Source organism: Penicillium oxalicum, chromosome IV (genome assembly GCF_001723175.1).
Source record: "Penicillium oxalicum strain HP7-1 chromosome IV, whole genome shotgun sequence".
Classification (NCBI taxonomy): Eukaryota; Fungi; Ascomycota; class Eurotiomycetes; order Eurotiales; family Aspergillaceae; genus Penicillium; species Penicillium oxalicum.
Genome location: NC_064653.1, coordinates 3,780 through 15,670, shown reverse-complemented (window position 1 = coordinate 15,670; position 11,891 = coordinate 3,780). Strand labels below are relative to the sequence as shown.

The 11,891-nt window shown below is 45.7% G+C and overlaps 3 protein-coding genes across 3 annotated transcripts; all 3 read right to left on the bottom strand.

Moving 5' to 3' along the window:
- Positions 1-272: 272 nt before the first annotated feature.
- POX_d04791 (uncharacterized protein) lies at positions 273-928 on the bottom strand (the record flags this gene model as incomplete). The annotated part of the gene is made up of 4 exons (XM_050113651.1): positions 273-310; positions 377-471; positions 516-870; positions 925-928. The coding sequence occupies 4 exons, from the start codon at positions 926-928 to the stop codon at positions 273-275; spliced, it is 492 nt and encodes a 163-aa protein (XP_049968602.1).
- A 2,891-nt stretch (positions 929-3,819) lies between these two features.
- Positions 3,820-5,067, bottom strand: POX_d04789 (putative trans-sulfuration enzyme; the record flags this gene model as incomplete). The annotated part of the gene is made up of 2 exons (XM_050113650.1): positions 3,820-4,851; positions 4,912-5,067. 2 exons carry the CDS (start codon positions 5,065-5,067, stop codon positions 3,820-3,822), a joined length of 1,188 nt encoding a protein of 395 aa, XP_049968601.1.
- A 1,803-nt stretch (positions 5,068-6,870) lies between these two features.
- Positions 6,871-7,771, bottom strand: POX_d04788 (uncharacterized protein; the record flags this gene model as incomplete). The annotated part of the gene is made up of 3 exons (XM_050113649.1): positions 6,871-7,084; positions 7,154-7,564; positions 7,635-7,771. The coding sequence occupies 3 exons, from the start codon at positions 7,769-7,771 to the stop codon at positions 6,871-6,873; spliced, it is 762 nt and encodes a 253-aa protein (XP_049968600.1).
- Positions 7,772-11,891: the final 4,120 nt, after the last annotated feature.

Here is an 11,891-nt window from a genome sequence, read left to right as displayed (position 1 = left end):
TTGATTCTCGGTGCACATTGTGTAGGGTGACCTACAGGAACGGAACTCGTAGACTTGGTTGGGGATCCGGATCGCTCCACAGACACCGTGATCTCACAAGAAATTATGCTTAATAACACGTGGCAGCTCCAGGGGACACTTCTGACAGTATGGGGAGACTATGCCTCCAATCAGTTGGATGACAAATGAAGCAAGGTCGAGGAGGATGAAGATCATGGTGAGAAGGGATGGCTTGAAGATACCAATTCGACGGTCTGGTATAGAGAAGTGAATCATCCGAGGAGGATCATATAGTCAAATGCATTGACCCCTGAGAAAAAAAAGTCTCAGCGCATCTTCGGATCCATTCAGCGTGAAAATCTTGGGAAATACATACACAATGGAGACAGGAGGATGCATAATTGTGTGACTGTGGCAAGACCACTCGGCTGCTCTGCTGATCTCGCGTACTTATCGCCCGTGTCACGAACCCTACACATTCCCACGTCGCACTCATCAGGATGATCCAGACGTACGCTTCCTTGAAAATGGTGGCTTGGACAAGATGCGTGATCATGAGGATACCAAAAAGAATGGAAAAGGCTAGTGCAGCTCTGAAAGAAGGATAGTACTGGTAGAGAGCGTTGCACTCGCTGGGAGGAATGTAACCGTTGCCATCAGGAGTGATGGTAGGCGTGCAGGTATTCGAAGGCAGATGCAGTGTTAGGCTGAAGGGCTTGATCGAGGCCTCGCGCACATGAATCGTGATATGCGGGTCATAATCAGTCGTCGCCTCCGTCCCTCTTTGTTGAAGAACGACGACATCCGTATCAGTTCTGGTCCGAGCTGGGGTGACTGTAGGAGTTGCGGCTGGGTTCGACGTGGGAACAGCTAGCACTCCAATTACACAGTCGAACAGCAGAACAATCAGCTATAGCAGCAGACGCATTTTTGATGCCATAGGTAGAGCTGAATGTCTAAGAGAGAGCAGTATAGATCAATGATAGTGAGGGAGAATCTCGAGCGGAAAAGTTCAGACTGAGACCTTGGGATCGAGATTTAGGTGAGGATTTTGAACATAGAGATGCATATACATTGGAAAATCGCTCCGCTTATGTAGTGTGGTGGAAGACGGATGCAGCCCTCAATTGCTTGATTATCGGTTCGATTAGTTACAAGATTCTTTACTGTACTTACTCCGGTTGCTGCGATACACGTGGAATGGCCGATTCACATCTTAGTTTGATTCTATTTACAGAATGCGAATGAAAGAGACGCGAAGCCTTCAATCTCCTCAAGATATCCGAGGGCCAAGTGATTGAGCCAATCGCAATGTCTGGTTACTCATGTGCCTGGATGCTAAATCTGGATCATAAGATATTCAGGGTCGAAATGTGGTGATGAAGCCTCAAAGACGGCAAAGGCGACCTTGGTGTCAGTCGAATTTCGTGTCAGGCTACCAAATTGATCCAGCCGCTTGCTCATCTTGACGAACCAGTGATTGGTAAGTAAGCAGAGCCAAGAAGGCTTCGCTCGGGCTACTGTATGCTAGCCATCTTAGCTCAGTTTCAACTTCACGTGGTAGTCTGGATGAAATTGCCCGAACGTCGAACAGGCTCGCTTGGAGGGGCTTGGCATTTGGATGCCTTGCTGCCTGGCTGGCTTTCTGGAGCACCGGGCCTGCTTCGCGCCGCCCGCGAGGAGAGCTAGTAGAAACACAGAATCCATTCCACCCTGAAAAAAGAAAAAGAACTTGAATTTGAATAGTGAATATTGAGAGTGTCATGAAGCTATATCCGCTCTCACACCTTGCTTTTTGTGAATTCGGCCGAAACGTTGACTGGGGATCAAAAGCCCTACCACTTTCATTAAACTGGCTGGTGACAGTGGACCTTAAGGACTGGATCAGTCAGCAAGGCGACTTATGAGCATCACTGGAACCTTCTCTCCGTATATGATCTACATAGCTATTCGCTACTAAGTCGGTCCTCAAAAGGTTTCTTCGTTCAAGATGAATCACTTGGCCAATAAACCATGCTACACCTGTCGTAATCGGCGGATCCAGTGTGACCAGTCTGGAGTGCCGTGTGGCAAATGTCAAAAGGCCGGCCTGGAATGCCTCGACAGACGGCCATTCAGATGGGTCAAAGGCGTTGCGATCCGGGGAAAGCTGCAAGGACATATTTACAAGGATGAAAGCTCATCCTCGCTGCGAGTCCACAATGAAACAGGAGGCGCATCTTCACAATCCGCACTCATGCGGACTTCAGCTCCGCAGAGGAGCCGACTCGATTCTCCAGGTCGGGTTCTGGTTGAACTTGGTTTAGGCGCTGGTGCGTGGTCCTAATATGTGCTCGTTGAAAGTCTCATTAAGACAGGTCTAATCCTCTCTTCACCAGACCCCTCACTGATACTTGAAGATCCAAATCTTTCAAATCTGGACAGGACTTCAAGATACTACGTCAAGTACTGTTCGTTACACAGACCCTGATTGGCTCCAGTGATTATGAATTGACCATCGATGTCAGATGAACATCGCATCTGTCAGCTGTTCATCGTCTATGACACTAACAGAAATCCTTTCCGAAACCTCATTCCCCTCGGCTTGGAATGTCCAGTCTTACTGAAGGCTCTGCTTGCCCTTGCAGCTCGTCACCATGTTAATACAGGGCAATCATTTTCTGAGCCAATCTCGCCAAAATTCCCGGAGTTGGTGATTGCAAATCGGCAAGCTCTTGCATTTAAACACCAAGCTATGAAAGCACTGTCAAATTTGTTGGCAGACCGGACGTTATCACAGCAAAATTCAACTGTTGCCAGCGTGTTCTTATTAATTTTCTTGGATTTGCTGGAGTCTGGGAGTGATGGCTGGAATTTTCACTTGGAAGGCGCAAAAAAACTCATCGCATTGACGTGTCCTCAACCTGGTTTGCACGCTGGTGTCAATCAAGGTCCCGGACAGACTGTGCAAGAGATTCGTGCTTTTATTACAAAGCAGATCAAAGTGTTCGTCTGCCCAAAGTTGTCCCAATGGGAAAAAAATCATGATGCTGACAAGCCGCCAGAATCGAGACACTTGGAGCCACGTTTCTGCGCCCAAAGCTAGTATCTCAGTTCGTCTCGTTTGACCAACAGGAGCTTCTTCTCTCAGAGACGATTGAAACGTCTTTCCTCGGATGCCCTGACTACCTTTTGACTGCGATGCAACTACTCTCTGTACAAAGGGATAGAATATTCGAGACTGATAATTCCGACCGAGTCGCTCTGGAGACACACATCTCAGAAACGGAATCTTTGCTCGAGACGGTTGACAATTTTGACTGCTGTGCCTGGTCAATGGGAATGGCCCAATCACACACCCCCTTTGCAGGCAAAACTATCACTCTAAGCTCCCTATCGCGTTCATACCAACTAGGAACCTCCCTTTATGGGAGACGAATCCTCGATGCTATGACTGGACAGGCGACTGTAGCAGATGATATGGTTGCCGAAATGCTGAGTCTGATTGAATCATTGCAGCATGATCGAATCATCTTCAAATGTGTCCTCTGGCCGATTTTCATCGCTGGCCTGGAATGTCGACTACAACCACAACGGGAGTTTCTCATATCCAGCGCGGAAAAATTCTGGGACATTACCAACTGTCTCAATGCAGTTCATGCTGCAAAGACCCTACAGGAATATTGGAGACAGGTAGATACCTCCGAGCTGGTCCAGTCTCGTTGGATAATTCGTATTGGCCAAATGGGACGTGACTGGCTTTGGATTTAACAACCCGGTGGGGAGAAGACACTGGCCAGTGAACTTTATGAATTCAATCATGTATATAGACCAAAATATCTACCGAAGACGCACGAGAGATTTGAACGCCTCCGACAGATCCTTTCTCAAGTCCTCCCAGTTCTCTAAGCCCACGCTGACCCGCAGTAACTTCCGGTCTACCTTGGCATCTGACAAAGCCCGCCACTCGATCAAAGACTCAACACCGCCCAGGCTCGTCGCATGCTGGAAAAAATGCAATTTGCTCGGGAGAGCGCGAGCGTACTTCTCACTTTGCATTATAATTGAGAAAACTGGGCCGAATCCGTTGGGCATCTGCTTCTTTAACCACAGTTCATCCTGCAGACTGGCATGGTAGATATTCTGCAGGACCGCCTGGACAGCGGCTTCGTCTGATCCCAGCACGGGAGAGGAAGTAGTCAGAGCCCCGTGAAGCCACGAGATCAACTTAGTGGCGTTCTCACTCGCACGATGAACTCTAACCTCGAGCGTCCGCAGACTTCGGGTACCAAGCCACCCCTCTAAGTTTCCCAAGACATTACCTAGAGCCATTCGATCTTCAAAAAGATGTTTCGCCCAATCATCCTGTTTCACCGCAAGCACACCGCAGAGCATATCGCTGTGCCCGCCGAAATATTTCGACCCAGAGTGCATGACAATATCAGCTCCCCACAGAAATGGATCTTGGAGACTTGGTGGACCAAACGTGCTGTCGACAATGAGGTATGCGCCGCGAGAATGTGCCTTTTTAGCGTACTCTTCGATACAATATGCAGTGCCATATGGGTTGACTGGAGTCTCGAGGAGGATCACGTCACCCTCACTCAAACTTTCGGCGGCGCAGTCAAGTGGGAGCTTCTTGAGTCCAGAGAGACGGGAGACCACTTCAATGACCTCGTGGCTGCCGTGGTAACCCTCGCCGACGGAGATCTTTCGGGGATTCAGCAGTACCAATGCGGCGTGTAGTGCAGCGAGACCCGTGGCGTAGCTTACTGCATGCCCTTTCAACAGAGTGGAGAGTACAGCTTCGAAGCGGGTGGCATTTGGGGCAAACTCGCGAGAGTAGACGTAGTTCTTCCCATCAAACTCTGCCTGTTTGAGAAGTCTTAGATCAGATAAAGGTTGACCTCTCATTAGGCACAGGGTACTCACCACAGGGTCTTCTGACGGAACTAGATCATTTGGATGTTTTGAGTATCGAAATGTGGTCGATAGATGGATTGGAGGCGCAACATCTTGCACGAGATTCAAGTGATCGTCTGCGTGCAAAGCCTGGGTGGCAGGATGGCAATCAATGAACTGAACCATTTCGGTTGTAAAGTAGATGAATTTCGAGAGAAACAAAAAGAGCCGACTGTGTTTCTTTCACTCCTTCAGATAGAAGATGTAGTTCGAAGCAAAGGTACTGGCTCGATTATATACTCTTGAAATGCCTCTTCCGACCCTCGGAATGGCGACGATGTCTGGGCCCCACTCCCGTCAAGTTCCTAAAACGGCAGTCCAACTGACCGTCTTCATTGGCTGGTGTAGACCAGGACCACTTTGGTCCCCCACTTTAGGTCTCCACTTGTCGTCCACGAGTCCCCGATGAAACTGCCCAGAATTTGGCCACCAGGCTAAACGTGGAAGTCCATTCCCTACTGGAAATTTTCTCACAACTCTAGTTCTTGTAGATTTCTGTAGGCTTCTCTCATAACCCCGAAGCTGTTCGATACCATGGATCATTGGCCCATGGTTGGTCCAATAGGGAAGACTGAGGAGTCTCTCCGCTGTAAGGAGCCAATTTTTTACGAAGAAGATCAAAGAGGATTGGAAGTCATAAACCGCTGAGCCTCATTCACGCTCCTGGTGAGGATGTAAGATTGTGGCGCTACATTCGACTCGGACATTGCTATCGATTCAATATGTCTATTGAAGGTGAACAATTATCGATTAAGACCAACTTAAACAACTTGAAAAAACGAGGACATTACGGCCAGGGGTTCTGAGCGGAGCCCCAATGGATAGGATGTCATAGGTGCTCTCTCGATACAACACTCGACATTAGGACATTAAACTATCGAAGGGACATTTTCAAGATTATTCTTCTCAAAGAGTTCATCATGTACGCATGTGCTCTGGTAGGGCGAGAGAGAGACGATGAAGGGAGATGACGATAGTAAAATTGGTGGATCGCATGACTGTTGGCAAACAGCCCTAAATGCAGCTGCACTTATAGGGGGATGAGTTTCTTTGAATTGACAGAAATTTTCTTTGAATTCTACCACGCCGATTTGACGAAGGGACCGATAAAAGTCCTCCAAGTGCGTCTCACCAGTACCTATTGAAGAGGGGAATGCTCACGGCAGTCTGATCTCACCAGACAGGTCGAGTCATAGAGGAACCAAACCAAACCTACAAGCACGCAAGTCCTGGAATCCTCCAAAGTAATCGTGAGATCCGATGTCAGGTACCAAAGGCAGGAATCAAAAAGAGTGTGACATTGCAAGTGTAAGGAATCCGACTGTAAAGGCTGTCCAGAATCCTCCGTCCAAACTATTGATCAAGTATGATGATGATGCCGGATCCCGCAAGCTAGGTCCTAGATAACCTTCCTCGACGGTAAGGCTCTCAGGCATCTCCTACTACTGAATATCCGCCTTTAAGTACATGCAACCGAATCCCCCACTACACTAGATAGAGTGAACAGACCGACGGGGAGTATGAGGTGAGGGGTGCGTTCTATTTTGATGAGGAGGGAGGCTTGGCAATAGTTCAATCGATAGAGATATATTTGCGGCGATGGATAGTGACGCTGATACATGTATCTACGAAGACCTGGATAGACTAGAGAAGGTAAGCATACTCGCAAAACAAGTTGGCGCGCTGCAAGGAAGTAGCTAAACAAAGAGACAGTTCCCAATCGCCAGAATCAATAATTGATCGATAAAAGCAGCATGCATCGGAGTAAGCTAGTCCGATTTTGAAGGTGGTCAATATGTTGAATATGAAGCGCAAGCAACCTTTCAATCACTCATCCCGCTCTCACATTGTGTGGCTGCCCCTCCTACTGTGGCCGCACCTCACCATAGAGAAGCTCTCCGTGATATATAACACAGAGAGACCCCACTATCATTGATCGAAGAGTGAATGGGATATGCTTAGATCCTGCATGTGATACCGCGGGTCTTTGTAGTGAAACGCGATATAACCATTAAGGAATTCCAACAACTTTCTTTGCACCTCAGGGTGCTGATCCTTGGCGAATTCCATGATACGCACGAAGGCATCGGTAGCTAAGCTCACATGATCCTTCACAGATTCAAGGAGGGTTTGTGATTTTGCTCTTGTGGTCTTTCAGTTATCGTTCAAGCTATAATTGTAAGGCTGATGAGTAGGAGAGAAAGAGACTAACCGTGCATGGAGAGATATAGAGTTGTTGACTTCGTCCCCGATAATAGATTCCTTGTAGAATGACATTATATCATTGGTATCGTTGATCCAGGTCATTAAGTCCGGCATGATAGCGAGTGGAGCACCGTTGTGATTATGATCCTGTACCATGATGCTGGAAGGCCAGATGAAGAAGGCATACGGCTCGCAAATCCCGCTTTTTAAACGAAAATAGCTTCGAAGAGACTGAGGTGTACTCGGATGCGGGCATAGACGGTCTCCATACTCATTCTCCACTAGATTGGCGCTGAGAAACTCTAGCTGAGATTTGAAAACCATGTCAAGAGCGAAGTTGTCGAGCCAGCTCTCCATCTGGAATGGGATTTTCAAAAAGTCCGCAATTTGCTGACTATCCTGAGGAAGGCCTAACATACTGCAATAGATGCAGCAAAACGTTCAAGTAAATAATCGATCAATTTTTTCGAATGAATTCCTTGACTTACATTTTTCTGCGATATGTACGTAAAGCGCACGGCATTTGGTTGCCGAGGTCGTCAATTGAAAACATCAACGCAGTAAAGACGGCTATGTCAATTTGTATTTCGCGGTCATGGGATGGGTAGAACCATCTGGCGGCCATGGAACCAAGCCGTGCTAGCGATTCCCGTTTTTGGCAACTCTGCACAGAGGTACAATTTCCCAATACCTGCTGAACAAATTGCTCATCGTGTTGATAGGAAGGCACTTTGAATGAGCATCGGAGAAGGAAATCACTCAAAGTTTTCGAGTACTCTGAAATCGAAAATGAAGCAGAGGCTGCTTCGGCTTGAAATTTCGTTTGCGTCATTTGATTGTCATATAGGTATTGAGATGGAAACCTATAGTACCCTAGTGAATCCTAGATGGAAGGGTAGCAGTTAGAAAAGGAACGAGAACATAGCCTCAGTGGTTTGTGACCTCTTAAGTAGATTAATAACTGCGTGACGCCTAAAACTCAATGGAACATCAAAGATGATATATCAAGCCGCAATGACCTATCAATCTCGTTTCGATCAGCTGCATCTTTGAGTCGATCTATTTCTAGATTTTACTACTGAATCAGCCAAGGTTTACATCATGTTTCTTGTTTTGCATTAGCGCGTCACACTGCAATTGAGCTATCTTCCTGGATATCCTGTTCCGCCTTTCTGGCGTTTAAATGTAGGTAAGAACAGATAATACTTCAAGCTTAAACAATGTTCTACACAAATCTAGGACCCTAACGTGGTAACTTTTCAATGATCGATTCTTTACTGAACTGACTCTGTGGGGAACTACTTTTGATCTAAAAAGCGTTGATAAACTTGTAAATCTAGTCATCAAATGACAGCGAGCAATCTAGTGGGTACCTAATCAGATCATTTGACGGCACGCGCAGTAGTGCCCAATGACGTAATTCGTAGAAAGCATATTTCAAAATCATAGGCAGGATACATTTTCCTTGGATGTTTCATGATGAATTTCTTCATGCACATGCAGTAACATACAAGTTTGGTAGGATTTATCTCTGGTTCCAAGCCAATATGCCAAAGTAAACCTGAAAAGGGTGGATCAAGCTTATGAAATTGGAATCGTCATGGGGTTAGCATTTTTTCATCGCTGTTTGTTCCCGTCAACATAAAGTAGAATTTTTTATCTCCAAGATAATAGTAGCTCTCTCTAGATTCTCGTCAGCTCTACCGGCTCGTTAAGGGAGAGAAGGTCAATCCTAACATTTGGAAACTAGGGTAAACAGTTAAGTGGTAATAGATTCGAGTCATTAGCTACTGTAGTTAAATTTAAAGATAGTAAGGTTATTGTCCTCTGATAAACCCTTTGGTAAGAGTCCTTATTTTTGAGAAGGCCGGTAGGATAAGAGTGTCTTAGTGTTCTTATCGAGCTCTGAACTTTCTATAAGGCATTTGACTACAACCTCCTACTCTTCGAATTTAAAGGAATTAATTGAATTATGATATGCTCTGAATCTCTATCACTATAGCATTATAATGATACTCGGATCTTTATCATACATCTAATATTCGCGGAGTTATCTACCTTTGATCTTTTACTTTAATATCAAAACTCCCTTCCCGATTAGGCAAAAGGGGTACATAAGGTTTATTACCCGCTACTACGCTAACCCGATATGTTTTATGCGTTATACTACCCATCCTTACTACTTGTTAGTAATTATTTGTCGGTATTCTACTCGTTAGTAATTACTCGTTAGTAATGTTACGCGGTGCCAACTAGTTACTGTGAGTTAGAACTAGACCTTGCAAGGTCTACAGTCCATAGCCTAGGTAGAATGTCTCTCCCGTAGCAATCTCACACCTCATCCCTCTCTCTGATCGTGTGGCTGCACCTACTGCAGCCGCATCTCATCAGTTACCAATACTGAAATGTGATTTGGGTGGTGGTATAAAAGCATACAAATAGATGATAGTGCTCTTGAGGGTTGGTTGTAGCTTATGGTAACTATTTTGATTTTCGGTCGGTATTCTTTTTCAAAAGGTCAAACGGCCTACTTACATAGTCTGGCGCTTAACCCTGCGCTGTGCTGCCAGATTCGAAATCAAACTCCCCTCTTCCGCTCGCAGATCGTTTCTCAAACCCTAGTGCTAAGTACGCTTGTCTGGATTTGATTAGCAGGATCCAGATCCCTGTCAAGCTGCTTGGTCCTGGATATCGAGTAACTAGAGAATGTCGTTTTATACAGTCACGGCCTTTGGAGCTTCGTGGAATTTTCTCTACAGACAGGCAAAATAAAAGCAGGCGTTATAGCGATGTCGCAAGATGGATGATTGTCTACCCTCTCCGTCACTCGAGTGAGCTTCCTCTGCGCTCATTTTCATGACACTCGATTTGAACTATCGACTGTCCCTCGACAGGAATAGAATATTTGCAATGGCGAGAATCATTCTATTTGATTTATTTGGCCGAAAATATTAATACCCTTCCAGAATTGTGGAATATGATTAGCCTTAGTAAGTGATCCTGGAAAGATCACTTTGCTACTTACTCCATGCATTCTGTTGAGGGTCTTGCAAGATGTGCCAGAGGTGCGCGCTGAGTAGGTTAATCACTTTAGTGTTGCTATTGAGTGAATCCCCTACCTGTAGGTTGGGTCCGTCCTAAAGTTGAACTGTGAAGTGCAGAGTGCTCAAGGTAGTGACCAAGTAACAGTGTGCAATTGATCGCGAAGAAATAGATACATGGTGCTAAATAAGTGTCATTTTTGTATATTAAGTCTAAGCCATGAAATTGTAAAGGGTAAGACTCCCAGAGGCCCTTAACCCTGGGAGGGAGCCCTGGGAGGGAGTGTGTGGTCCCAGAGCGTATGCGGGAAGATATGTGGGACTAAACCGTCTATAAATACCGCTGCAGGCCAAACCATCCTAACAGATGGTTTGGCCTAGACCTTTTGGCCTAATGGATTAACCAGTGAGCAACGGCATGGTATGATTTCAAGTGGGTCGTATGTAGGTTACAAGGAGAGATATGATACTGGAGGTGCGTCGAATGTGTATAGAAGCGATGGCAATCAGCTATAGAGTACTTGAACTTCCATGCGCGTGTCAAAAACTCTGACTCTTAATTCCCTCAAATCTGACCTTTTCTGGCAAATTTATGCTTGGGGGATCTGCGAGTCTCTCGTTGGGCCGTGACGTCATTGACTTGGGCCAGTACTGTATCATGTGATACAATCTATCCGAGGCTCCGCCGATACTCGGCCGAGATATAAGAAGTCCTTACCCTTTTTTCGCTGTCACCAATTTCTTCTCTTACACCGGCCCTCCTAAATAAGATAGATGTCTCTTTGCAGGATAAATAATGACCTCGAATCGAAGGAGCTCTTTAATACTAAGTCAACTAAGAGCGTATCTCGGCAGAGAGCAAGAGAGCCAATCCCTAATTCAATGTAGATTAATTTGCATAAGGGAGGTTTTTTCACAAATGACTAGGTCAAGAATTACAATCGACTTAGCTTTTCTTGGCAAATATTATTCAACGGAATTTGCTCATGGATCGACTAGCCAGATGCCAATTCAAGCACCATTCATGACCTCATGGGATCCTTCCGTTTGAGGATAGAGTTGGCGGAGTGATCCAGCCCATCAGGCGGTCGGCTATTGACCGCGCCTATTAGCCACGCCAATCGCTGCGCTAGTTACTGCAGTAAAGTGTGAACTCGCCAGTCTCCGGGATTTCAATACGGCTCTTTTTCCATTAGTGACAGCTTTCGATGGGGCACGTTAACACTTTAGGAGCAGATTTCTTGGTAAACCCTTAGTGCTTAGCCTAAATGTTTGAATTACAGAATCAAAGGCGAAGGAGATATCAGAACATAATTTCGACGTCAAATGCGACCGTCCATTTTTCATGCAGAGGTATTATTGCGATTTTTGTATCTACCTCTTCCACAGTAAGATCAACGTATCACTATGCATCAATGTAACTGCTTTACTTTGATAGGTAACTAATCATTTCACCATATGTCCGTCCTATCATCCATTCACTTGACTTGGACGTACAGTGGATACTTCTAACTTGTCTTTCACCTGATCCTTTAAACCAACTAGGAAGTAGAAGGTCATGTGAACGACATTAACGTACAAGGAATACGCGTTCTGAAGATATAATTAACCAAATAAGAAGAACAGTACCGATACTCTCAAGATCTCCCGAAAAGCGATCATGCTTTCACTACGAAGCGATAGATATTGTCCGACGCATTGATA